General features: G+C 48.7%; 1 protein-coding gene across 2 annotated transcripts in view; it reads left to right on the top strand.

The window, feature by feature from the left end:
- PHKA2 (phosphorylase kinase regulatory subunit alpha 2) overlaps positions 1-25,148 on the top strand; it is a 79,705-nt gene extending 54,557 nt beyond the window's left edge. Inside the window, exons 19-34 of one of the 2 annotated variants that reach the window (XM_041741148.1) lie at positions 2,709-2,872; positions 4,200-4,379; positions 7,516-7,604; positions 8,805-8,938; positions 9,353-9,509; positions 10,295-10,374; positions 10,774-10,852; positions 10,952-11,081; positions 11,657-11,758; positions 13,518-13,636; positions 14,332-14,361; positions 15,774-15,827; positions 17,638-17,808; positions 19,905-19,958; positions 20,885-21,085; positions 21,658-25,148. In XM_041741148.1, coding sequence (XP_041597082.1) covers positions 2,709-2,872; positions 4,200-4,379; positions 7,516-7,604; positions 8,805-8,938; positions 9,353-9,509; positions 10,295-10,374; positions 10,774-10,852; positions 10,952-11,081; positions 11,657-11,758; positions 13,518-13,636; positions 14,332-14,361; positions 15,774-15,827; positions 17,638-17,808; positions 19,905-19,958; positions 20,885-21,085; positions 21,658-21,828 — 1,915 coding nt within the window. In that variant the 3' untranslated portion in view covers positions 21,829-25,148. The remainder of the gene's footprint in view (positions 1-2,708; positions 2,873-4,199; positions 4,380-7,515; positions 7,605-8,804; positions 8,939-9,352; positions 9,510-10,294; positions 10,375-10,773; positions 10,853-10,951; positions 11,082-11,656; positions 11,759-13,517; positions 13,637-14,331; positions 14,362-15,773; positions 15,828-17,637; positions 17,809-19,904; positions 19,959-20,884; positions 21,086-21,657) is intronic. The other variant, XM_041741149.1, reaches the window with a different exon arrangement.
- Positions 25,149-27,448: the final 2,300 nt, after the last annotated feature.

Here is a 27,448-nt window from a genome sequence, read left to right as displayed (position 1 = left end):
TTAAAACTGTTAAATACACATAATATAAAGCTTACCATCTTAGTCATTTTGAAGTGTACAGTTTGGTAATGTTAAGCACATTCACATTGTCATGCAACCGACCACCAGGACTCTTCATCTTGTCAAAGGGAAACTCTCTACCCATTAAACAATAGCTCCCCAATTCTCCTTGTCCCAGCAGCTGGCAACCACCATTGTACTTTCTGTCTCTAGGTATCTCATCTAAGTGGATTCATCCAGTGTATTTTTTTGTACCTGGCATATCTCAGCTAGCACCATAACTGCAGTTGGCACGCACTTTTGTACATTTCACGTCCAGTTTGGATAAGTTACCACCTGGTGTATGGCATCGTAGCCAAGAGAAGATACCATACATAATGAGTGTTTTTCAGAATAAACACTTGAATTGAAATCTAATCATTGTCAAAAAGGATACTGTCTGCAGTTAATTGCTCTCTTGCAGGACACTCTGTGCTGTTTTGTGTGCATCATCTGATTTAGTCTTCATTGTGTCATGTGGGTGGTATTCCTGTTCTACAGACAAGGGGCTATAGGCTCAGAGAGCAAGGGGCACAAGATGAATAGGTGCAGAAGCTTGGTAAGAACCCAAGAACCAGCTCTAATCTCTGTGCCGAGCTGGATGAGGGCTTACAAAAACAAGGAGGGCCTCTTGTTTATACAGTATGGTGAACGACTCAGAGAACAGTGGAAGGAAACAGGAATGCCTGGGCCCCATGGGCTACCTTTCCTATTAAGTTCTTGATAATTAAAAGTGAATCTCAGGGTGCCTGGGTGGCGTAGTCAGTTAAGTGTCTGCCTTCGACTCAGGTCATGATCCCAGGGTCCTGGAATCAAGCCTCACATGGGGCTCCCTGCTCGGCAGGAAGTCTTCTTCTCCCTCTGCCCTTTTCCCCTGCTTGGGATCTCTCTCTCTCAAATAAATAAATAAAATCTTTAAAAACAAACAAAAACTGAATCTAATTTTGGCTTTTCCTTAGGTTTGAGGGTCTTTTTTTGTTTAAAGATTTTATTTATTCATGAGAGACACAGAGAGAGAGAGGCAGAGACACAGGCAGAGGGAGAAGCAGGCTCCCTGTAGGGAGCCCGATGTGGGACTTGATCCTAGAATCACAACCTGAGCCAAAGGCAGGCACTCAACCTCTGAGCCACCCAGGCACCCAGGTTTTGAGGGTCTTTATTTTATTTTTTATTTTTTTAAAAGATTTTATTTATTTATTCATGAGAGACACAGAGAGAGGCAGAGACACAGGCAGAGGGAGAGGCAGGCTCCTCGCAGGGAGCCCGATGTGGGACTCAATCCCGGGACTGGGATCACGCCCTGAGCCAAAGGCAGATGCTCAACCTCTGAGCCACCAAGGCATCCCCGCGGGGTCTTCCGGGATCACTACCTGAGCCAAAGACCTGACCCAAAGGCAGACGTTCAACCACTGAGCCACCCAGGTGCCCCCAGAAGCCTTTTTAAATTACTGCCTTTCCACCTTTGTCCTGACTCCTTTCAACTTCATCAGAGAGAAACTTTCCATTGTCTTGCACACACTACCTCACCTCCCCTTGTCCCTAGTCTGAAGGCAAGAGAATCAGTAAAATGGGCCCTAGGGCCCTGGAGGGAAAGATTTTATTTTATTAAAGGAAAGGCTTTTTTTCCTTCCCTTAGGCCATGTTTCTTGCTGTAGTCCATTTGCCCACTCAAGCTTGAGCACCCACAAATTCATTTGCATTATATGCTTCAGTGTGCTTCTTAAACAGTTTTTCTCAGCCATTTCTACTAAGTCCTCATCTGATGCTAGTAGCTCCCAATATCCTATTGTCTTCTGCCTCTGGAGCTACCCTTTTCCCCCCCAAAGATTTCATTTATTTATGTGATAGAGTGTGTGTGTGAGTTCAGGGAGGAAGAGAGGGAGAAGGACAAGCAGACTCCACACTGAGCAGGGCTGATGATGGCCTGAGCCGAAACCAAGAATTGGACACTTAACCACCTGAGCCACCCCAGAGCCCCCAGAGCTAACATTTTAAGAAGCACACAGTGGCGGCTCTCTGTAAGGTGGTCCTCCCTTTTGCTCTCTGAGCCTGGGACCCCACACTGCCAAACCCAGCTTGCAGTTTTCAGTGGAACTTTTCCCAGCATGAAAATGTAATAGGGCCACTCTGGGCATCTGTTCCGGTCTGGGGATGGTCCTCGCATTGCATTCCTTCTAGAAAGAACCGTAAAAAAAAAAAAAAAAAAAAAAGAAAGAAAGAAAGAACTTTGCCTCTGAGACTGCCTCTCCTATCATATACCTGTGCCTGTGTGACCATATTACATGGTAGGTTTTGTTCTGGTACAGTTGTTTTAGGACAGAAAAACCCCCAAGGCTTGGTTTGGTTCTGGTTAAAAGTGGTTCAGTCACTCTGTTTTGTAAAACTTAGGTTGGTTCAGTAAAATAGATTTTTGTTTGTGTTGGGTTTGGGAGTAAGAAATCAGCATGATTCATTTTGACTTTTAATATGCTATGTGCTCCTACTTTATACTTGGTATTGAATTTTTGTTTTAATTTCTTGGCTGACTACTTATGTGGGGCAATCTGCAGAGTGACGTATTTATCGATTCTGGCAGAAGCACCATCTGGTTGTTGAAAAGTCTCTCTCTGATTCATAGTGGAAGTTTGTCCACATGCACCTGTATTTCTAACATAGTGTCTCCTTGACAGAGTAAAATTAGGTAGCCTTTCGGAATTTCTTACCACGTCCTTCTACACATATCTGACATTCCTGGATCCAGACTGTGATGAGAAGTTGTTTGATGATGCCAGTGAAGGGAGCTTCAGTCCTGATTCAGATTTGGGAGGGTATCTGGAAGACACCTATAATCAAGGTACAGCTCGGAATGCTTTTGCAGGTGGTTCATTGAATTTATTTAAACCTTGGCATTGTGATAAAATTGCCTGAAATTCAAGCACAGAAAATTATTGGTAATTAACATAACAAAAAAGAGGCTTTGGAAACTGGCATCTATTAAAATGAATAGATGTTAAAAACCTAAACAGTAGAAGTGGGGCTTTTTTTAAACCTAGAGGGACAAAGAGTTTCAGGAATGAGGATTCTTCACCAAATATATTCTAATTTTTCTTTAAAAAAAGATTAAAAAAATAAAAAATAAAATAAGATTTTTATTTACTTATTTGAGGGAGGGAGAGAGAGATCACGAGCAGGGGGGAAGGGCAGGGGGAGAAGCAGACTCTGGGCTCTATCCCAGGACCCTAAGATCATGACCTGAGCCAAAGGCAGGTGCTTAACTGATTGAGCCACCCAGGTGCCCTTCACCAAATATATTCTAAAGACAGAAGCACACTGCTTGGATTTTCAAAGGAATGGTAGAGTGATCTAGATTTGGTTGGATATGAGGGATGAAACCCTGTATGTATATTTCTCAAACTGAACAAGGTTTTGGGATGAAGTGACCATTTTTTACTTTTCCATGGTACGTGGGATTGGGGCTGGGCATTCCGTAGTGCTTAGCTCACTCGTGACAAGCTGAAACAAAAAGATCAGATATCAGCTGCCGGCCCTCAGGGTTTCTTCCATACTAAGTTCATCTTGGTACGATGTGTAGCTATCTTGACCTGTATTTTCTTTTCCTAAGATGAAGAGTTTCCAAACAATCACTTTAAGAACACTACATAGTGGGATCCCTGGGTGGCTCCGCAGTTTAGCACCTGCCTTCAGCCCAGGGCGTGATCCTGGAGTCCCGGGATCGAGTCCCACATCAGGCTCCCTGCATGGAGCCTGCTTCTCCCTCTGCCTGTGTCTCTGCCTCTCTCTCTGTCTCTCATGAATAAATAAATAAAATCTTTAAAAAAATAAATAAATAAAATAAAATAAAAACACTACATAGGTGGGCGAGGGGTTGGGGTGACTGGGTGATGGGCACTGAGGGGGGCAACTTGGCGGGATGAGCACTGGTTGTTATGCTATATGTTGGCAAATTGAACTCCAATAAAAAAAATTAAATAAATAAATAAAAACACATATATTATCTATGTAAATTTCTTTATCCTCTGGGACTGGAGGTGCAAATACCTGTATGGCAACATTGCCTCCCACTAAATATCCTCAGCGCCACATGCTACCCTCAGTCACTGGGATGCGTGGAGGATATTTCTGCAGCTTGCTTTCACTGGCTCTTTCTCTTGCTTGTCCAGTTACAGAAGGCGAAGATGAACTCGACCAATATATCAACCATCTCCTACAAAGCACATCCTTGAAGTGCTATCTGCCCCCTCTTTGTAAGAAGACAGAAGACAGCCATGTTTTCAGCGCCATCCACTCCACTCGGGATATACTTTCTGTGATGGCAAAGGCAAAGGGTTTGGAAATTCCATGTGCGTTATTAACTCTTTTCTGCCTGCTAAAATAACTTTTCAGAGTAGCACATGAGCATAATTTAAAAGTCAGAGAATTCGAGAAGACAACAAAATGCAGAGGTTTCCCAACTCATCCTTCCCCTCCCCACTGACCCAGTCCTTCTACATAGAGGTAACCACTCCACTTTCAACTTTCAGTTGTTTCTTCTGGCATTTACGTATCTCTTTTTCTAAAATAATGTGTGTATCTTGCTCTCTTTGGATGTGTCAACTTTATTCAGCATCTGTTGGCTTCTTAGGTGAATGAGGATTTAGCTGTCTTTAATCACCACGCCTCTACTTCACTTCCTATAACCTCGTGATATCGCGATATTAAAGTTTAGTTAAATCACTATTCGCTCTTTATATTATTGTGTGTGTGCAAATATTATTCTGGACTGAGCATTATAGAGTACTGTGATTATTTTTATTTTTTGGTTTTTCTGAAATTAATACTATTAAATTTAAAAGTCAATAATACTATTAACTTTATCAGAAGTTGCTCTATCTTTTCATTTGCTTTTCTTCCTCTCTATACTTCCCGTGGCCCACAGTGCAAATTTCCACAAGGTCAGTCATATCCAGGAGTTTCTCAGTTACACTGCTTAATCCACAGGTCTCCTTCTGTCTGGGTTGATAGTGCTCTAGGCCTTATTGCATACCTGTCATCCTGAGACTTCTCTTTACTATAATCTTTGGAATCTCGTTTGCTTATCTCTTCAGTTGGCCTCCCTATTTCTTGAATCTAGCATGTTCCTCTTCCTTGATTTCTTCCTTTGGTGGAACACATTCTAGAGCAGTTTGAGAAGGTTTAAAAAACTGGTATGATGGAAGAGGGCAGGCACAGCAATGCCAACCCTCAGCCTGCTTGTTTCTGAAGTTCACTGCCCCTTTTGCCTGGTTACCTCCATGTCTGGGTTGCCAACTTTATCCTGGGATCTTTCCTTACCATCATCCTGGAGTTTCCTGAGACTTCCTTGTCTCCTGGGTTGACTTTCCTGTTTTCTGTGTCTCTACTTTTCCTCTTTCTTAGCCTACTATCTTATTTTGGTCAAGACATCCAGTAGTTTCCTGAGAAATAGTATATGGTGGGGATAATTGTCAAGACCTTGCGAGTCTGAAAATATCTACAAATATTTGTTATATCCAGTTCAGAGTTTGGTTATAGAATTCAAGATTGAAAACCAATTTTTTATCAGAATTTTGAAAGCATTGCTTCACTGTCTTTTTGCTACTCGTGTTGCTATTGAGAAATCTAATCCCATTCTGATATTTGATCCTTCAACATAAACTATTTTTCTCTTTGAAATTTTTTTAGAATCTTTTCTGCTCCCAGGTTGTGAAATTTCAGTGATGTGCCTAGATTAGGGTATATTTTCATCCATTGTGTGGATGCTCCATGTACCCTTTCAATCTGGAAATTTATGTTTTGTCCTGTAAAGTTTTTCTGAAAAACTTCTTGATGCATTTCCTTCCCTACATTTACTCTGCTCTCTCTCTTTCTGGTACTCTCTGATTCCAGTGGTAACCTCCTGGAGAAGTCTTTAGCGTTTCTCTTTTGTCTTTTGCTCTGTTCTGAGGGCAACTGCCTCAACTTTTTATTCCACTCCCTCAAATGAGGTTTTTTACTTTTGCTATTATGTTTTCAGCCTTTGTTCTCTGAAGTGCGTTTATTCTTGTTTTGTGCATGCAATTCAATGTCTTACTACTGTAAGAATATTAACAGTGGGGCTTTAGGGTTTAGTTTTTACATTTTCTTCTCACTAAGTGGTTTCCAGGTCCCCCAAGTCAACTTTTCCCCCTCTGGTTTCCGTCTTCCACATTAGAATCTTTCCTCAAATGCTGGGTGTTCCTTGGTTATCTGCTCACCTCTGCGAGTCTCTAAGCATGGAGGTGGGGTGTGGGTGATGGATGAGTGTAGGCTGGGTAGATTTCCCAGAGCTACTCTATGATCTCTTTTGCGATCTCCTTTTTGACAGGTCAGGGTCGGTCGCTTGGAGCTGTATGGTCACTTAACTCCACCCGAGGACTGTGGACATGCCACACACCCCACCTCTCGCATTCACTCTCTTCCACAGGCCCTCTAGTCTTCTGTCAGGAGGAGCAAGGCGGCTGCCAAGTTGTACGGATTGGAGGAAGATGTCTAGGGAGCTCACTGCTTCTTGCACAGCTTCTCTCCAGTCTTCCTTATTTCTGGACCCCTTCCGGACCCCCCAATTCCAGAAGTGTATATTGCAGCAAGCTCCTGAAACTTCTAAGGATTCTCTGACCTAAACCTGACTGGCTGTTCTCACTGCAGACTTGGGGTTTTGTTGCCTTCTGTCTGCTTAGTCTGTTATCTTTCATTCATCCGTTTTCCTGCTTCCAAAATGTCACTACTGTTGTCTTCTCTCCCACTTTTCCCTATTCTTGAGGATTTATCTTTTAAAAAAAATTATTTTCTGCCAAGTTAAGGGGGGATTTGAGAGGAATTAAAATTAAAATGTGTGTTTCCTTTATTAGTATAGCCTGGAGGTCCATAAATGCCTTTTAAATATGCCCCATCTCTATTTTGAAAGCCTCCTATTTTCCCAAGATGATATGATCTAGCCTGGAAGACACAGATGGCTTGATGAATAAGTACTGATAATGATAGCATCCAAAGGTGGTTCAACACCAGAAGCTCCAGCAGCTGGCCCTGGCAAAGTGAAATGCACGCCGCACTCCCGGGAACTGGATGCCTCAGTTACCAGAAGGCCAGTGACCTTGGCCACATGCTCTTCCTTCCCGGGTTCTCAGTTTCCTCATCTGAAAGACATAGGTCCACCTGAGTCATTTCTAAGGCTCCTTTCAGTCCTCAGATGCTATGTCAGTTCCCTGGAATTCCAGGAGGGAAAAGGGAAATTCTGCTCCTTAAGTAAAGCAAGATCCATGTCCTGCTCATTTCCTGTTCCCAGATTTAGCACGTGATGTGGCTACATGGTAAATTCTTTCCGAAATTAATTAAGCTAAATAAATAACGACTCCTTTAGTTGATTTGTATTGGGTAAGGAGTAGCCGCCATACCTCTCAAAAGAAGTATCCTCCTCCTCCTCTTCCTCCTCCAACGGCCTTGCTTGCTTCTCTTGTTTTCCAGTTGTTCCCATGACTTTGCCAACTAAAGTTCTGAGTGCTCACCGCAAGTCACTGAATCTTGTTGATTCTCCTCAGCCACTCCTAAAAAAGGTAAAGTATTTAGAATCACTTTTTTGTTTTTTAAGTGTGATGTTCTTCAGTGCTGGCATGGTCCCAAGAACTCTTTCATGTGGTTGAACTTGAAAGAGTGTATTTTTTGATATCCAGGACTTTGGGGATGGGAAGTTCTGGATTTCAGTGGGAACCCACTCACTTAGTTGTCTGCAGTCTGCCTTGTGTCCTTATGTACAATGCATGTGATGCAAACCTTTATATTTTGCATGTAGGAAAAGGCTACTACTGCCTTTCCACCTGCTCATCAGAATCTGTCATGCTAGAGGAAGTAAGCTAGCTCACTGCCTAGCCCTGCCCTGTCTGTGCCAGCCAGCCAAGGCCAGGCCATTTGCAGAGCAGGGTACAAAACTAGAAAAAGATCCCTAAGGAAAGTATAATCTCAGGGTGTTCCCCACTGGTTCCCATAATTTGTTTTATCTAGAAGTCTCCCTTGATTTTCTCTCACATGAATATAAGGATTCAGTGTCTACTGGAGAATATTTTAACCTAGCCTCAATTATAGGTTGTTTAAAACTTACATACTTTTTGTGTTTGTTTTGCTTTCAAATGGATATTTTATGGGGAACCCTGGGTGGCTTAGCGGTTTGGCGCCTGCCTTCGGCCCAGGGCATGATCTTAGAGTCCCAGGATTGAGTCCCACATCGGGCTCCCTGCATGGAGCCTGCTTCTCCCTCTGCCTATATCTCTGCCCTCTCTGTGTGTCTCTCATGAATAAATAAGTAAAAATCTAAAAAAAAAGATATTTTATTGCAGCCCAACCTATATAGAGAAAGATGGAAGCAGGTGACCAGTGTCAGGGACCACTCTTTGTGTTCTCCCAGTTGCCTCGTTCCCTCCACTCCAGTGGTAACCTCTAGCCTGCGTTCTAGCGCCCATGGGTTCATTTTCACCTTTTTTTCAACTTTTCAATGTGTAAGTTTTGGGGGATTGGAAGTTCTGAGTTACTTACACATAATTTAACCTGTTCAGCCTAGTCTCTTGCAAACATCAAGTAACAGAGTGATTCACTGATCAGAAATAGTAAACATATAAATAAAAAGTTACAGAAGAGTCCTTGAAACCCTGGAGCCCAGCAGTACAGAGTTCCAAGCCCCGCTGCTATGCTACTTCCTGGTCTTCTGAGAGTTCACACACTCAGCCCCTCTCCCCTGCTTTTTTTGGCTTTTGTGTGTCTAGGCCCCTGATGAGGACTTCCTGTGGCCCAGAGATGACCATGGTGATGTGGACTGTGAGAAGCTGGTGGAGCAGCTGAAAGACTGTGCAAACCTACAGGACCAAGCAGACATTCTGTACATTCTGTATGTGATAAAGTAAGTTTATGGTCTTCCCTAGCTTGAGCTTGTTCCATTCTCCTTGATTCTATTTGAGTTTTCTTGGCCTTCCAGCAAACCAGGTCACGATTTCCCCAAATTCCCCAGGGTCACCATGAACAGACTTCTATCCCCTTCCCTGTCTACTAGTGCTAGTCTCCTGGGACGAGAAGGCTGAATGAGGCCAGGATCTCACTGCTTCCTGATGTTAGGCTTCTGTTTGAAATAGACATAAGGGATGCTGTGGTAAGATGGAACCCTCTCAGTGAGACTCAGAGGCACCGGGAGGGCCCCCAGAACTTGGCAGAATGTACAGTGATTCATTTCCCTCCCTGCCAAGTGAGCTCTGCTGCAAGAGAATCTGACTTGTAAGCCTTCCAGGCCATACTTCTGGAGTTTTCTATCTCTTGACAGAGGCCCCAGCTGGGACACAAATCTTTCCGGACAACACGGGGTCACAGTTCACAGCCTCCTCAGCGAGCTCTACGGGAAAGCTGGCTTGAACCAGGAGTGGGGTTTGATTCGCTACATCTCTGGCCTGCTCAGGAAGAAAGTAGAGGTCCTGGCAGAGGTCAGAGCAAGTGCACTCGGGCAGTCCGTTTGTTCTTTCTAGCCCCTAGAAGAGCCCATGCCCTCTTTCTGTTAGAAAAGCTGGAGGCAAGTAGCTCATATTTGTAAAGGAAATCGGTTATCCAATACACAGATGGAATAGGCCCTCCTCTCCTGACTTCACACTGTTCTTGGAGGGCAAGCAAAGGAAATGAAATTCAAGTTGATTAGTTTTGTTCCTTTTTAGCTGCAGAAAAGGGTTTTTACCAAGAAATAAAATGAAAATGCTTTGTGGCCTGCCACCTTTAAACAGAGCGTTCTTATTTCTGCACATCTGCAATATAATCATGATTAACATTTTAACCCTGAGGCCCTGCAGAATCCAGAACTGCTCTCTAAGACAGTAGAATTCAATGTTATGGTAAGGTGACGGTGTTTACTGTGTGTAAATAATGGGGAAACTGGCAACTTAAGACTGTAATGTGGTCATGAACCCTTAACACTGCTATCTTAGGACTCAGGACAGCTCATCTCCCTTGTGGAATAGCTGGGGATGCAGTGTGTTTACTACAGTGGGTGGGCATTGAATACCCAGGCCACAGAGCTCACAGGGCCCCAGCCCTGCTTGGGTGGCTCAGTCTGGGGTCTATATATGAATTTTCAAATAAATGGCAGCATGGGTCATAAAGCTTGTAAAGGTAAATCTGTCGTCTTGGTGGTGACACTTCCCTGTTGGCTTTTCTCTTCTCTGCCTCCTCCACCCTCCGGTTGTTGCCGTGGTCCGCATCCTTTTTCCTACACGAGTAGGCCTGCACAGACCTGCTGTCGCACCAGAAACAGCTCACGGTGGGCCTGCCACCAGAGCCCCGGGAGAAGACCATCTCTGCGTAAGTCTTCATTCTAGTGGCCTTACATTTATAGGTGTGCCATCCACCATTCAGGAAAGGGCCCTTTTTTCAGATTTAATTTATTTAGCTAAGAGAGAGAGAACACAAGCGGGGCAGGGTCAGGGAGCAGGGAGCAGAAGGAGAGGGACAAGCAGACTCCACGTTGACCAGGGAGCCCTATGTAGGGCTTGATTCCACAACCCTGAGACCATGACCTGAGCTGAAATCGGGTTGGATGCTCAACTGAGTGAGCCACCCGTGCCCCAGGAAAGAGGATCTTTTTAAAAACACAGTCGCTCAGGAGCTCCCAGCAGGAAAATAAGGCCCTTCTGTAGAGGGTGAGGAAGTACCACTCTTAGGTATCTTTCATGGTGTTTGTATCTTTATGTTCCTTCCTAGGCCCCTGCCCCCGGAGGAGCTTACAAAGCTCATCTACGAAGCCAGTGGGCAGGACATCAGCATCGCTGTCCTCACACAGGTCAGGGGCAGAGGGAGGGGCAGGGCCACGCCTCAGTCCCAGTGCAGGGGCCTCTCCACCACCAGCCCCTGAAACGCTGTCTCCCCGTGTCTGCATCAGGAGATTGTGGTTTACCTGGCCATGTATGTCAGGGCGCAGCCCAGCCTCTTCGTGGAGATGCTCAGACTCCGGATCGGACTGATCATTCAGGTGATGGCCACGGAGCTGGCACGGAGCCTGAACTGCTCAGGTACGGTGTGCACAGGCAGGCCTTCGGCGGCGGCGGAGGGGGGGGGGTCCCACTCCTCCCACCCTGCGCCACTGGGGGCCTGCCCAAGTATTCTGGAATCAGGGCTTCTGAGCCTTTGCAAGTGCTCATGCTTTACCAGGTTCTCTCATTTCTGTGTCACTTGGCCAAGGCAGCTAGCACAGGGTGCTGAATTTCATACGTCAGGGAGAATGAGGCACTAGGGTCTCGTGCTCTGCTCCTGACAGCTAAGTTCCTTCAGTATCCCCCTGCGGTGAGAGGTCATCCTCCATTTCATAACACTTCTACCAGTGTAAATATGTAAATCGACTAGGAGCCACATTCCAGCATTGGGAATCATCGGTGTGAAAAATTATGTGTCTGAGTATTAAGAAAATACACAATTTAAACCATATTTGGAATCACCGAGGAGCAGCACAGTTCCGCCCTGAAACAGTAGTGAGGTCATCCCAAGCAGGGAGACCTGCCGCGGTAGCCTTTGTCGCCATCTCCCCGAGGCCTGCCAGACTCAACATGCCAGCAGCTGTCGGAGATACTTAGAAGGTGTGTATTTGTAGGAGAAGAAGCTTCTGAAAGTTTGATGAATCTCAGCCCTTTCGACATGAAAAACCTCCTGCACCATATTCTGAGTGGAAAGGAGTTTGGCGTTGAAAGAAGCAGTAAGTCAATGCTCGGTTCACCATTGTGGGGGGCCAAAGGGGCGAGACAGGTATGCCCAGGGTCTCCTGGAGCTGCAATCATGGACAGACTCTACAGGGGAGGGTCCTTGCTTTACAGAGACCTCTGCTTGTAGACCTCTGTGACCCCTCGTAGGCCGACTGAGAGTAGTCGCATGTGGTTATGGCATGCACCCCTCTGCACCCTGGCTTGCCACCTCCCTCCTCCCACCCTCACTTGTGCACATGTGTGAGGAGGGCAGGATATGACCAGGGTGTTGAGACGAGAGGGCTTTTTCCAGTCACCTGAGTGCCCCACCTTTGGTTTGGTAGAAGCACTCTCAAGCAGACCCCCCATACCCTTTAGGGGAGCAGAGTCCTCTACACCCTCCTGGCATGTTCTTGCTGAGCTTGCTTCACTCCATCTCGCTCACTCAGTTTTGATCTGTACCAGAACCTTGTTTGCTGTGCTAGGAAATATAATCACCCGAGTCCTGGTGAAATTCTGTTCTCAAATGCTCCCTAATTATAATTGAAGCAATTACCATTTCTCCCATCATAATACAGCAAAATGATTTGCAGATACATTGGTGAATTTATTTCATCAAGCCAAAGAAATGCGGTGTAGGCTGTCATTCTTTTTATTTAATAAGAGGGACACTGGGTACTTCGTTATTTTTCTCCAGAGCGTGCACCAGCCAGCAAACAAAGACAGCATGGTGCAATCAGATGTGTTTTGGTCGCTTTTCTCCTTTCCTGAAGGAGGAGTGCTTGAGATCCTTTTCCAAAAGTAATTTTCAGTTCTATTCAAATGCACAGCCCTTGAAACGTAAATATGCAAGATAAATATTTTATGTGTTCTGCTCATCAAAATAATATATGCGGTTTGACAGATAATGACTAAAAATTTGTTATTAGATCTAAAGCTATAGATGCTTACAAAATTGAGAACAGAATAATGTCACTTGAAAGCTATAAATATGTCTAATTGCAAGCAGAAGGGATGGGAAGGGACAGCATGTACAAATGCCCAGCACCATGTAGCTGGCCTAGGAGTGCAGAGCTAAGAGGGGCAGGTGGGACTCAAGTCGAGAGGGCTTTCTCCTGAAGGCAGAGGCAGGCCTGGAAGGACTCCAAGTGTGTAGTGACATGATCACACTTGCCTTTTATGATTGCTGTGACCGAAGCCCAGAGAACTGGTTCATGGGGTGCACACAGACCTGAGTTCAGAGGCTGCTGCAGCAGGTTGAAAGTGAGGTGATGGAGGCCTCCCTGCTACTTCTGCTGTCAGAAGCACATGGATTCTTGGGCAGCCATGCCTCCTCCACCGGCAGCCCTCAGCTTGTTCTCCCAGGACTTCCCCGGAAGAAGGGAAGGTCTGGCCCCAAGGTCCCTTAGTTGGGTGGTCTCAGTTTTCTACAAGGAAGATGTGCTTTTGGAGAAGAAATTATTTTTTAAAAAACCAACTAATTCATTAAAGGGTTTTATGGCTGCTCTGTTTTTCTGCATGCTGCTTAAGTGACGTTCACTTTTTCACCCACTAATTCAGAAAGCTAATGGAGCCTGTGCTGTGTGGCAGGCGCTGTTCCAGATGCTGGAAACAGAGCACTGGCCTGGGCAGATGAGGCTGTCTTCTAAGAGAGTTTATAATCAAGTGGGAAAGATAGATGTGGATTAAAAATAAGCACATGGCACGTATTCCTCCCTCAGGGTGGATGCTAATAGTTTCTGAGAACTACATGTGTGTGTGTTTCCCCTCCAGTGCGACCTATCCATTCCTCTACATCCAGCCCTGCCATCTCTATTCACGAAGTGGGACACACTGGAGTCACCAAAACCGAGAGGAGTGGCATTAACAGACTGAGGAGCGAGATGAAACAGGTAAGACAAGACTCGGTGGCAGTGCCTGGAAAGAAGTGCTTTTCATACCTGGGCTCACCTCAGAAAGTGCTAGAAACCCAGGACATGCAGGGTGCTCTTTGTAGAGGATGTGAGCTCCCTTCTGTCCTGAGATCTGAACACACCCTACACAGATATCTAAGAATTATGTGAACATTCCAGAAAACCCCCTTACCTGTGTTTGTGTCTGCTGCTGAGAACCACACTTTCTTGGTGGTGGGCCACAGCTATTCCAAAAATAAAGTCATGCAAAATGTAACTGAATCATCTCTCTGTGAAATGTGTCCTTCAGATGAAATAGCAAAAAGATTGTAGAAACAGAATGGAATACTCACGATACCTGTGTTTGCCATCAGCAGCAGGTGTCTCTTTTCTTGGTTCACTTTTTGTTTCACAGTAAATTCCTTCTGCAGTGACCCCTGGGACGGTGCTAAGATTGGATTGATCTATAGGAGGAAGGAGAGTTTCCTTCTGACCATGAGCTGAGTGACAAATGTACTCAGATTCTCTTCTCCATTTCAAATGATGCCTCAGTAAATTGAGTCCATGAGGTGCTCCTGGGTCACACCCAGCAGTTGAGCCAACACTTCCCTGGATTTTCTAGAGGGTGACAAAAGTAGGGCATCCTTGATTTGAAACTGGCTTTTGTTTATGTCCTGATGTATTTTTACTTTCAGATGACTAGGCGATTTAGTGCTGATGACCAGGTGAAACATTGTCTTGTTTCGTCCCTCACGTGTGTACTTCATGTTCTTTCTGGCTTGAATGTGGAAAGCAAGGTGGTGAATATGGAGAGTGATGGCACAGGGAATGGTTTTGCCCATCAGATCCCCCCGGGTGGAGGTGACCCCTTGGGCTGTGGCAGGCCGCCCTGGGGATAGGCAGACCAAGAGAGGTAGCCTTACCACGCACCTTTGAAAAACCCATTTCTCAGGCTCTTGGGTTTTATAGGATGCTTTGTGAGAGATGGTTCTGGGCTCTGCCTTGGCAGGAGTTTTTGTTCAAAAAGAAAGTAAAGAGGGAAAAGTAAAACATGGCCATTGAGTAGATGAATAGAAAAAACACTGCTAGTCCTGTCCCCAGATTGCCTGGGGGAATTTAACCCTGGAAGGAAAACCGTGTAAGGAAACTGTTCTTTGAGAGCACCTTCGGGACATGCATCCTCTCCTTCCCTCCAGAAAGTTAGCACATTCCTGATGATTTCATGTCCTGTGACAGAGAGCGTAGAGGAGTTGTAGAGTGACATGCAGCTTCTCTCTGTTGTCTCTGATGCTGCTTTAGGCTCTTTCCAAGTCAGGAGCCAACTTTCCAAACATCTTCCTTTGCTAGCCACTCGGTGGCACCATACCCCGATCATGGCTCACTATGGGTGAGCATGGGTGGCTCCTTCTGCCTCCATTTAATATGTCCTTGCAATGTTATGGGAACAAAATGATCTAATTTGATAGGTTTTGATTCAGCCAGTACAAGCTTTATATTTGGCTACTTACATCAAGGAAATGTATTATTCTCTGTCTAAAATTTTATAGATGCCTTGGCGTTGTAAATTTCTACTCACTTTTGCAAGAACACCACAGGTGCACAGTCTGTGCTCAGGTACTATCTCCATGCAAGTTAAGGATACATTATAAATTTTTAGCTGAGAAAATACTTGTTTGGCCAAAAGTTATCAGCCTGCCCTTATTTGTTCATTTAACAAATATCTATGTAACGCCAGTAGGTGCCAGATCCTAAATGCTGGTTATGGGTAGGTATTTTATTGATCTCTACAGATTTTTGCACCTCTTCACTTAAAAGATTAGCATTTTGTGGCTCTGACTTTGGAAAATAAATGGTGTCCTAATTCAATGAGGCCCCTCCACATTGGCTTAGGATAGATAACGTATTTCATACTCCTGTGAAAGAGCATTTCCCAAGTCCTCCGTTGCACGGAGCACTGAGCTCTGCACTGGCTGGTGTCTGGGGCTGTTTGCCTGGACGGTGAGTGAGAACCTCTGTCTGGCTGCCTCCTCTGCACCTTCTTTTCGCGGGGTTTTCCATGGTGTTCTATGTGCCTCCTCTCTGCTGGCGTCCTTTGGTGTCACTGCACATGACTGAGTGGACTCTCTTTGTTTTGTAGCTGTTTTCTGTGAGCCAGGCCGTGTCCAGCAGTGCGCATTCCTCCAAGTCTGCGGTAAACCACACATCCCGACTGTCCTCACCGCCTCCTTGTTTGTGGTGTCTGAATCCTCTTGTTGCCCTTCTCGTGCACCCACCTCATCCCTACCTCCCACAGAGTTGAACAGGTTTAAGTGTTTTAGTTTGACTGTCATTGTGAAGAGGGTCTAGAAGGAAAGCCCAGAAGTTCTTGAATTGAGCTTTGTTTGTCCAGGAGCTTCTGGAACCTTCGAAGCATTGGTTCTGTGCCTTTCTTCTGAGCTGTGGTGGCAAGCCACTGCCTGCACGTGCTGCTGAGCACCTTGTACTCATAACGCCCTGGCTTGGCGTGAGGCCCCAGATCAAGTGGAGGAGTAGGAAATATTCTAATTGCAGAAGCAAGTCTTAATCTTCCTCTTGAAACTAGAAGGAGAAAACCAGCTGAGTCATTGATGAGTGTGGCTGTAATTACTTTTATTTGTATCTAATTGTTGCCGTATTTAAATGGCAGTAATGAGCCCGATGGAATAACCCAGCCTAACAGCCTCTTCAAAATAAGATCCGATGAAGTCAAAATGAGTACATAGGGAAGACTCCTGCCTCCTGCCCTGCTAGCATGCCTACCATTCAGATTTCATTTTGAAACCTTTAAGTGTGTTGCTGTGCATTGAGAAACGAAGGTACCAGATAGTTCAGGACGAGGTAACGTGGAAGGATGAAAGTTACCCTCTACTGCCCTGTACATGGGCGGGTTAGAATCCACCCCTTGGCAGGAAGCGGGCTGTGAGCTCTGCTGTGGGGAGGCCAGCTTGGCTTGAAGGCCCCGCTCCAGGCCCCCACCGGGAGCCTCTCTGCGCTGCATCTGCAGTCGTGGGCGGGCCTGCTGACTCTGGAGGCCAGAAGCAGAACTGCTGGCCCTGCCCCAGCACTTGGCTCACGAAGGCCAGAATCCGGCCAGCCTCAGGCCAGGAGGTGGGGATGGGATGACGCGTGCTCCCTCTGCTTCAGCAAAGCGGATGCTCCCTCTCGGAGGCCGCCATTGGCCCCCCAGGTCAGGATGGAGCCTTGTGCTGAGAACAAACAGAAAGTGATTCAGAGGGACTGGTGGATATGTCGTCATCTCTGAGGCCCCACTACTAAATAAGGATTCCCAGCCTTTACTTTTTTTCTTTGGCTCCAGAACAACCCGTCTCCCCCTTCCTCCATGTGACGTGTTGCATTGTCTGCAGCATCTGCAATGCAGGGAGGTGCCCACTGCTTCTCTGGGGCACCATAGAAGTCAAGTGGGCACTTCGGCGTTTCTCTGCCTGGGCTGGAGCGCCTCTGAAAGGCCCACATACTCTGAGAGCCTGGGCTCACTCTCCAGGCCCTCCTACAGCAATGCCAGAAGGCCTTGGGAGGGACAGCTGAGGCCCGTGCGCACTTACTGCAAGCCAGGCGTGCTTTCAGGGTTTTCTGTATCTTCTTTCAGGGAGCACTCCCGGCTCCCTGCAGCAGGTCTGACGGTGCCCTGTTGTATGGGTGAAGGTGAGGCCCAGAGCTAGTGTTGGGACTGATGCGGGGGTGTTGAGTAGGGAGTCACAGCCTGGCTCCGGGCTCCCCTGTCAGGTCGAGGTCCTTTGCTGCAGGGCTAGGAGGGGTATACAAAGGAGATCAGTAACCGAACCCGTACAGAAAAGAATTAATCCAGTTTCAAGAAATGGCCAGACCAATCAGGGAACTCTGGTCCTTTCTGGGCAGTTGGTCTGTGTTTTGATGAATTTGCTGAGGCATCCCTCACGGTGGCCCGCAGCCCCATGGGGCATGGCTCCGAGGTTTCTGAAGGCCCTACGCGGTCTGTCTTGCAGAGGTCCAGCACCCCGTCCTCGCCCACGGGCACATCATCGTCAGACTCGGGTGGCCACCACATCGGCTGGGGGGAGCGCCAGGGCCAGTGGCTTCGCAGAAGAAGGCTGGATGGAGCCATCAACAGGGTCCCCGTGGGATTCTACCAGAGGGTGTGGAAGATCCTTCAGAAGGTAGTAAGCTTGGCCACTCTACTGCATTCCACTGGCCTTGTCACCGGGTGGGCACACACTCCTAGGGAAATGAACCCTCCCCTGTAATTCCTTTAGGAGGCACGGCGGCTCCTGCAGGTGTCAGGGAACAGGCGGCTGCAGAGCAAGCAGACGTACAGCTCCCCAAGCTCAGGGAGCCCCCAGCCTAGAGCAGGGTTTCTTCACCACTGATGTTTGGCACCACTGACACTCAGGACCGGGTAGTTCTTTTTTGTGGAAGCTCTTCCGTGTGTTGTGGGACGTCAAGCAACATCCCTAGCCTCCACCCGCTAGATGCCTGTAGCACCCCCACTCTCACCCACGGTTGTGACAACCCAAACTATCTCCAGACGTTGCCAAGTGTCCCCTGGGCAGCAAATTGTCCCGGGTGAAAGCTGCTGGCTGAAACCACAGCAAGTTAGATCAAGTGGCAGCCCAAGTTTTGTGGGACCACCTTTGACATATATTTCAGGGACATAGGAAAGAAGATAGATGAGAGCTGTAGAAGGCAGAGAAGGCTTCAGATGACAGCACTGTGACAGAAGCAACCTGGAATGGCAACCCTAGGCCTTAGCCTCCTGCACGTTCAGGCAGGTGCGCTGTCTGTACCTTTCAGTGACACCCTCCTATCTGCAGGGCACCGTGTCAGGTCCCAGGTGCCCTGAGGCACAATCCCCACGCACCTGGGCTGCCTCTGCCTCTCCACCTAGAGAATGGGGACCCCAGAGCCACTCCCCTTAGCTGGCTGCCCCCTATGCCTGTGGCTATGAGACAGCTGCCTGGGGATGTGAAGATATTAGCAGAGGTCAGGGAAGCCACAGGCCTCACTGGCCACACGGGAACACCGCAGAGCCTGTCTGTGCCTGTGACCGAGGAGGGGGCACCGGCAGAAGCCACACCCCTTTGCTCTGCACTTGCTGGACGCCTGGCTCCCTGTGGCACCTCCCCCAGAGCACTTGTGTGTCCCCCTGGGTCCTGCCCCAGCTGGTCTTTCCTTACACCCAGGCGCGGACCGCCTCAGTTAAAAGCTTCGATGCAAATAAAGAACCATGGGCAGGACCGATTTTTTTCTTAAAACTATTTTTTTTTTCTTAAAACTATTTTTGTTAGTTCATTTCACAGTAGGAGAGGAGAGGATAGTAATCCCAAATGAGCACATACTACAACCCCCTTCCCAAAGCCCTAGCACCTCCCAGCCGTTTTATTTCTGTGGCAAGGGCCCTTGGTCCATTAGGGAGGTTTAGCATCTCTGCTTTGTGGGACTGAGGTCTTCATGGGGCTAGCATGGGGACGTCAGAATGGTCCCTGTCGTCTGGCAGCTTGTCCCCACATGGTAGCAGAGCCCTCAGCACCCACAAGCCTCTGCTCCTCCTTTCTCCACCTCTGCTCAGGAGGCGCGCGGGCATTTGCTGTCTCTCTGTCCTCAGCCCGCCAGGGCACGGGGATTTAGAAGGCAGCCAATTAGACTAGAATGAACTTCCTAGAAAATCTCCCCACTCTTCCTGGGGCATCATACGCTTCCATCTAGACTTCTTGTAGTTCAATACCAAGACACTCTTATTATGAAAAAGCAGCATTTTGTGTTGAGCCGGCGCTTGATATTTATATACACGGGCGTGCGTGTGCATGTCTGTGCATGTGCTCGCGTCTTTTGTGATTGGTGCTTATTATAGTAATCTCAAAAATAGATGCCTGCAAAGGCACAGAAGTATCACTTCGCCAGCAGGAGCCATGAAAATCTCCCTTTATATGGCACCAAAGGGGGCCTCACAGCCGCCAGGGCCTGGTTGCCAAGTGTAATACAGAGCTTCCACAGAGGAGGACCCAGCAGCTCCCTGGGGCATTGTTCGTGCAAGATCTAAAAGATGCCTGCTGCTTCCCTAGAATTGCTCCATCGAAAACACAGCCTGTGGGCAGTGAGAACAAGCTCTCTAAAAATAACTCTGACCGTCTGGCGTGTTCAGCCTTCATGCAGGTTTCCAGAGCAGAGTGACTTGAACGTGTGCGAACGTGTGTGCACACTTACTAATCAGGCTCTGGAATCTGACTGAACTGTCCTATGTGTGTTCTGCCTCCAGTGCCACGGTCTGTCCATCGATGGCTACGTGCTTCCATCCTCAACGACGAGAGAGGTATGATGGGAAGACCCCGGCGCCCACCTACTGCGGGTCTCCCCCAAGTGCTTTATGTCGTGGGCTCCAACCGCTCCCACTTCTTCCAAGTGTGCTACAACCAGACAGGCCATTTGTAGGCCCATCTCTTTAGCCACTTCACCCTCACAATTTGCCAAGGTTGTTTCCCACATTTGTTAGCATCACCTTTTCTTTGTCCCCTCAGAAACCACATATCTGACTGTCAAGAGCTTTACATTTGCCCTTTAAAGCACTCTGAAGAGAGAAGAGCAAAACTGCACGCCACACACATTGGACCCTTGTGCAGCCTCCTCCAACCCCTCTGTCGAGAACAGTCATCTTTCTGGTTTCCTTTCCCCTATTCATTCTTTACCAATGGGGTTTTTAGTTTTTACCCCGCCCAAGACCCAGTGCTATATGCCACAGGGAGTGATGATGGAGAAAGAGGAATGAGCAAAGGGCCCTGTCCCCTAGATGTCCCAGTCTAGTGGGTAGGTAAATCAAGCTAGGACAAGGCCAGCTCACCCCCACTGCGAGGTCCTTGGCCATCTGCTCCCGAGGGTTCTGGCTGGTGGAATCAAGAAGGTGGGGGGATCCCTGGGTGGCGCAGCAGTTCGGCGCCTGCCTTTGGCCCAGGGCGCGATCCTGGAGACCCGGGATCGAATCCCACATCAGGCTCCCAGCGCATGGAGCCTGCTTCTCCCTCTGCCTGTGTCTCTGCCTCTCTCTCTTTCTCTCTGTATGACTATCATAAATAAATAAAAAATTAAAAAAAAATTCTTTTAAAAAAAAAAAAAAAAGAAGAAGGTGGCCAAAAAGGAGGCAGCACTTGAGCCAAGCCCGGTGGGTGCTGTGGCCAGTGCTGGTAGCCAGCAGTGCTGGTGGGCCTCGGCTCCCTCTTGACCCCTCGCTGGTGCCTTTGACAGATGACCCCACAGGAGATCAAGTTTGCCGTCCACGTCGAGGCGGTGCTGAACCGCGTGCCGCAGCCCGAGTACCGGCAGCTGCTGGTGGAGGCCATCATGGTGCTGACGTTGCTCTCAGACACCGACATGAACAGCATTGGAGGCATCATCCACGTGGACCAGATCGTGCAGATGGCCAACCAGCTGTTTCTGCAGGACCAGGTGGGTGCCCAGGCCTGCCCACTCACACCCCCCACCCCAGCCAAGGTGGGGACAGAAGCAAGGTAGCAGGTTGGCTGGCATTTATCTCTGCCGAGGCTGAGGATTCTGTGTCCAATAGGAAAGAATATTCTCAAAGAAAATGGCATCACAGATGCTGAAAAAATGTCAACCATTTGGTTAGAAAATGGCACAGTGGCCACTTGGGAAATCTAAAGATCTTTGGAAATGGATAGACTCGTGTTGGCAATGGTTGTAGTGTGAACACCACTCTTGCTATGGGTGTGACCCTGGTAGACAAATCACTTACCCTGCGCCCAGCAGTCAGGTAGGAGGAGCTGTCTTCTTACAGGGTCAGTATCGCGCTGCAGACTAGGACATGCGGGAGCACGGCATAGTACCTGGAGGAGAGGCTGGGTGTCCTCCCCGGGCACTCTTGGCTCCTGTCCTTGGGCTTAGAGCCCTTCTCTGGGGGCTGCTGGTCCCCGACACCCTGGCTTCTAGCATGTCCAGTCAATCCCAGGGTCAGAGAGAGAACTCTGTTCATTCTTTGCCTTGGTCTTTTCCTGCTGCAGATGTCACTTGGCGCCACAGACACCCTGGAGAAAGACCAAGCCACGGGCATTTGCCACTTCTTTTATGACAGTGCTCCAAGTGGGGCTTATGGGACGATGACCTACCTAACGAAGGCAGTGGCTTCTCATTTGCAGGAGCTGCTGCCCAATTCAGGCTGCCAGATGCAATAGGGCCTCAGTGCTCTGAGGCTGTCACTTGCCCCCTAGCCTCGTTGGGAACATTCTCCTGTTCTCCAAGATCCCCTGTGTTGATACAAAAGCATGTCCCATCAGAAACCCTGGCAGGGAGGAGGGGGCAGCAGTAGACCTGAAACCAGCGTCTGTCCAAGCCATAGCACGAGCCGAGGAGTCCTGTGCGCCCCAGGGAGTGCCACGGGATCGCTGTCTGGGTTTGCTTCGCTGTAACATTTGCCGCAACATCTGCTCTCGGAGTCTGAAGAGGAATTGGAAATTAGTCTCTTTCGAGTGCAGTGTGAATGGAGAAGCCAGCCTAAATTGGCTCTTGCTGAGTGACCGCACTCAGTCAGATGTGCTAGTGCCACATCTGAAGATGGGAAGATCCTTCCAGCAGCAGGAGTGGACCTTGACAAGGGGGACATCCTAACGGGATACAGTCTCTCTGTGGACCAGACTGTTTACCAAATAGAACAACTCATTCTGTGGAAGTTTGGTTTTCTTGTTCCTTGCTTTCTTTCTAGGCCTCTTGTTTTAGTGGCATAGCTACCTTTGTGTAACAGAGTCCTCTCTTGCCGAGATTTAGAAAATTGCTTTTTTTTTTTTTTTTTTTGAGATTTAGAAAATTGCTTGCAGTTAACTTTGGCTTGCGGTCTTCAAGGATTTTATCCTGGCTTCTTATGAATTAGAGATTTCTTCTGCCTTATAAAAAAAAAATCACACATCTTTTGGAATATAGCACACACACAAAAAGGCAGGGGAGGTGCCAGCTCTTAGGGCTGGGCCAACTGTTATTTTAGGGCTGGAGCAGCAGGGAGTCCCTCAGGAAGGCCTGTACCCCCTACCCCCGCGTGGGGTGACCACCCTGGCAGACGAGCAGTACCTCCCCCCTGCACTCAGGGGAGCCACATGAGGAGAATAGAGGTGCTAGATGCATGGTGTGCTCCTACACAGATGATGCTTCTGGTCTTAGCACAGAGCCAGGTTGGCGACTCGAGCCCTTCCCCTGGAATCACTCTTGGCTTTCAGGCAGGTGTGCCCAGAGGCCTGGAATGTCGAGCAAGGACCTAGCCTCACAGGACAGAGCCTCACGGTCTGTGGCCAATGTTCCGCTGAATGGAGTTTCTCTCTGGGCACCATCTTACCTTGGGGTGGGGGGGAGGCGACAGGGAAGAGTTTGAATACTGGACTTCAGAGGGCAAGCCGTCCCCTGGCGGTTAAGTGGTGAGCTGCAGCAGCTGGAGGGTGACAGAGTAGATGTGTGACGACTGTGCCTCTGAAGTGGGAACATGCCCAGTGGATCATTGGCTCAGAAGTTTATGTGAAGGTGGAGAAAGCTGATGCTCTGGCTGCTTGGAGGGGACACAGAGGTGCCCGGTGCCCATCAGAATCAAGCAGTATCGATCATTTTTCCTGAAGCAGGAGAAGCAGGGTGGCCTTGTGTTCCTGATGCTTCCTGCTGAAGAACCTCTCTTCAGGCTGAGCCCAAGGGAGAGACAGCCAAGTAACACAGCTCAGTGCCCGGAGGCTGGGCTCCATGGTGTACACGCACCGTGCACCTGAGACCTGGAGACTTTTGTTTCCAATTCTTGAAGCCACAGTACTTTCCTGGCTGGGGCACGGGGGGAGTGCCATCCAGGAAAACCCCGGAATCTGGCAGTTTCTGCTCCCGTGGACTTCTCCTCCCCTTCTCCTTTCCCTTCCCTATTAATGTCAGCACATGTTGCACACTTTCTGTGCCAGGTGTGGGAACACAAAAATACAGGAGACGTGACTCGGCGCTCAAGGACCTCGGCCCGGCAAGGAAGGCTGGTGTGAAAAGATGAGCGTGCTTTAGTGTGGCGGGGGCGGCGTCAGAGAGACAGGGCCGCGTGGGCCGGATGGCAGGCCCTGCCCGGAGCGCTGGCGTTGGTGCCGAGCTCAGAGACCGCACAGGCGGCCTGGCCTCCGGCTCCTGCCCACGCGGCACATGGCGTGGCCCCGCGCCATGCTTCCCCCGCGCTGCCTGCCCAGCCCCGTCGTGCCCGCAAGGCCGCTGCTCCCCTGTGCCTCTGAGGGGCTGGGGCCGGGAGGTGGTCACAGCCACCCTGGTTTTAGAGAAGCCTTTTCATGACCTTTATTTTTAGTGTCTTTAAGCCGTGCTTAATATTGGACGAGGCTCATGTAGTTCACCTGATCGGCTTCCTGGAGGATCATTTCGAACACAGACCATGCAAGCAAGGCACAAGCTGTCAAAGTCCCGGTTGCTTCTTGGGAGAAAGCTCAAGAAGAGTTACAGCCCTCCAGAATGAGCCAGATGCTAATTTAGAACATCACCTGCCTGTGGATGACGTGCACAAACCACGGAGGCCGTGTTTGGGCTCACCAACTGAGCTGCGGCCCGGGAGGAGAGCCATAATAAGCAATTCCGCGGAGCCTTCGATTCACTCTTTTGAAGCCTCTTTCAAATGAAATCCTGAAATAGTATCGCGTTTCCACAGGCATCAAGCTGTCAGCTTCAAAGAAGAACAGGCTTCTGAGGCTTGATCCCTTTCACCAGCAGCTGAGGCCCACGCCACAGAGAGGAGCAGATGCTCGAGGGGGATGACAGAGGCCCCGTGCCGCCAGCAGCCTGGCCCCGGCAGGCTGGGTTTCCACGCCACGAGAGCACGGCCGGTGGCCCCTGCTGCTCTTCCCTTTAGCTTTCCTCGGAGCCGGAAAGGCCAGTTTTGACCTTTCTCATATTCTTTCTCAGAGCCAGGAACAAACACTTCTTTTAGCGTCCATTGAAAATCTGTTGGCCTCCCCACCTGCTGCTCACCCTGGCTTTGACCCAAAGTGAAGCCAGCAGCAAGGACGAAGGTTCAGTCTCAGAGTCAGAGTGGTCTTCCAGCCCAGCTCTGCGACCTGGGGGTGACTGATGTAGCCTCATGCACCCCAGATCTGCCCAACTCTCAGATGTACATAAGGCCTGCAGACTGGCACGGGGCTAAGCGTGAGGGCATCATGGGGATCCCCTTCCACTTCCCACCCCTGGCAGTCGGAGCCTGGAACTCCCTATTCACATGAATCCACATTTGCCCCATGGCAACCCCCAGCCCCGCCAAGGGCCAGAGACAGACATGTCTCCCCAGACATACCAGTGCCTCACAGGGTGGGCATCTGTCAGGAGCTCAGTTAGAGCTTCTCTGGGGCCTAGTGAATGGAAGGAGATTGTTACACATTGGCTGCCTGCATAGAGAGAATTTAAATGTTCCGTGTGCTTAAGAAAAAAAAAGGAAAAAAAAAGAAAAAAGAAGGGAAAAAAAAAAGACCAGAAGATCAGGAGGCAAAAGAAACAGTTTGTCAGCTGATTGATGCCATTTATTTCTGGACACAACGACAGGAGGCTCAGCCTCCCTTGATGTAAATTATAGCAGAACCATTGCTCAGTTCTATAGACACGCACACAAGTCTGGCAAATAGCTTTTGTCTTCCCTGCTTCCCTGTTGTCAGAAGGTACAAAAGCCTCCCACCCCCTCCCTTGGTGCCATTATCTTTCAAGGTGACTCTTAGGCTTTTGAAGTCCCTGCCATCTGCTGTATGTGTCTCTGCACTTTGCGTGGTCCCAGAATCCCTTCTGTTTGCCCGGACTTGGCCACTGATTCCTGTGCTTGCGAGGGAAAAGTAAAGCCGCCATCACCCTTCTAGAGCCCAGTGCCCCCTTGCCCTCCTCAAAGCCATGTAGGAAGAGCCACCTCTTTGAGTTACCAAGAGAGTTCTCTGAGGCATGAGAAGAACTGAAACCACAAGAGAGTGTTCTGGAGTCTAACACACGGAGCGTTTGATGGTTTGGGAGAGGGAACAGTTCCACCAGAAAACAACTGTGTGTGTTTTTAAGGAACATATGTGCAATTTTGGCAAAAACGCCTTCTCAGACGGAGTGGGATAATCAGAACCAGTGAACTCTGAAGTCACATGATGCATCCTCTGCCTTACTGCAATATGTCAACTATTCTGAAAAATGAATTGCTCAGAAAGCATTTATTGTGGCCTACTTCGGGCCAGGCGTCGCTCAACTCAGGAAGGTGGACAGGTGTGGTGGGATGGAAAGACACCTCTCTGTCATGAAGACCTCTGCGGAAGGACACCGTGCAGCCTCCTGGAATGCATGCCCGGCACAGGCCTACCAGGCCATCCACTAGCTGTCAATTCTGCCTCAGAAACGTGTGTTCCAGAGAGGTTTGCTGTAGAGGGAGGCAGGGCCATGGCCGGTAGCTCAGGGCAGAGTGGACGAGGGCTTCATTGTACAGCAGGTCTAGGGGGACTGTGTCTGGGAAGCAGAGTGAAGGAAGCAGGTGTCCAAGGTGACAGACCTTCCTCCACTGGTCCTGAGGTGCCAGCAGCCTCCCGGAGCACCCCTGCTCTGCAACTGTTCAGAGGCAAGAATCGGGTAGCTGGAAAGTAGAGGCGAGCAGGTGACTGAGGAGAGCTATTCCTGTCCCCTTCCTCAAACCTCTGCCCCAGTCTCTGGCCTTAAACCCATGTGGCCCTATGACCAGCTGTAAGCAAACATGCAGGTGTGTGCACACAGCTGTCGGCCTGCCTCTGTCTGAGATGCTTCCGGTGATGGGGCTGCCAGTCCCCGGTCTCGTGGGCCTCAAGGGCACAGTGGCTGGAAACCGTCCCCAGGGCTTGCCTTCAGGCAAGGCTTTGCCTGCCCTCACCCGCCCTTGCAGAGGCTTACCTCTCCGTCCCAGCCCAAAGGGCTCAGACTGCAAGCACCTGCCTGCCTTTCAAGTCCAGGCCTTAGGAAGCACGAGAAAGACCGGGGCTGAGGCCTTCTAGGCTCTAAAGACTTCACGTTCTGCACATCGCTCAAAGGCTTCTTCCTCCGTGCTTTAAATAGATGTGCTGTGCTGAGTTTTAAATTTGACACATTTCTTTTTTTGAACTTAAAAAAAGCACAATGGAAAGCAAGCAAGCAAGCAGCGTAGTGACTCATCCTCAGGAGGAAGGGATCAGCTCCCTGATCAGAAGCAGTGGTCAGGAACATTCCAGGAGGCTGCCCGGGGGTGTGGACCGTAAAGGGGACAGAGTGGAAATACTGTGCGAATAGGTGAGGCCAACGGGATTGGCTCTGAGGACTCCCTAGAATACGTGACTTTGTCTTCCGGGTCTTATTTCTAGGCCAGGCTCAGGCATCTCGGAAAAACAGAGGAAGGTGGCAGAGATTTCAACTGTGCATCTGGTACATCCCTCAGATATTGGTAAAGAACGAACCCATCATCATACATTTGTTTAGTTACCTGACCGTTACTAGCACCAGGATTGTACAGATGCAGAAACTGAGGCTCGACAGGCATGTGAATTGCATAAGATTTCCCACTTTAGATCCAGATTAAAGCTTGTGTTTCAAGACTCCATGTTTACCCAGATCTGGGCAAGAACACTGTACCGCCTTTACAAATTTACCTCAGAAGAGAGACTCATTTTCTTGGTTTACACAAGGTTTGGATGGTACATATGGAGAGAAGTAGTGCAGGGGACGGGAAGTCTCAGTTTAGCATTCAGGGATTTAAAAAGCCCAGTGTAGCCTAAGATGATCCAAATCCTCTTTGCAAATGGGCAGCCTGGTGCAGCATGAGGCACTGCACCC

The sequence above is a fragment of the Vulpes lagopus genome, chromosome X, assembly GCF_018345385.1.
Source record: "Vulpes lagopus strain Blue_001 chromosome X, ASM1834538v1, whole genome shotgun sequence".
NCBI lineage: Eukaryota > Metazoa > Chordata > Mammalia > Carnivora > Canidae > Vulpes > Vulpes lagopus.
The sequence above is the reverse complement of the archived record's forward strand: the minus strand, read 5'-3'. Positions and strand labels throughout refer to the sequence as shown.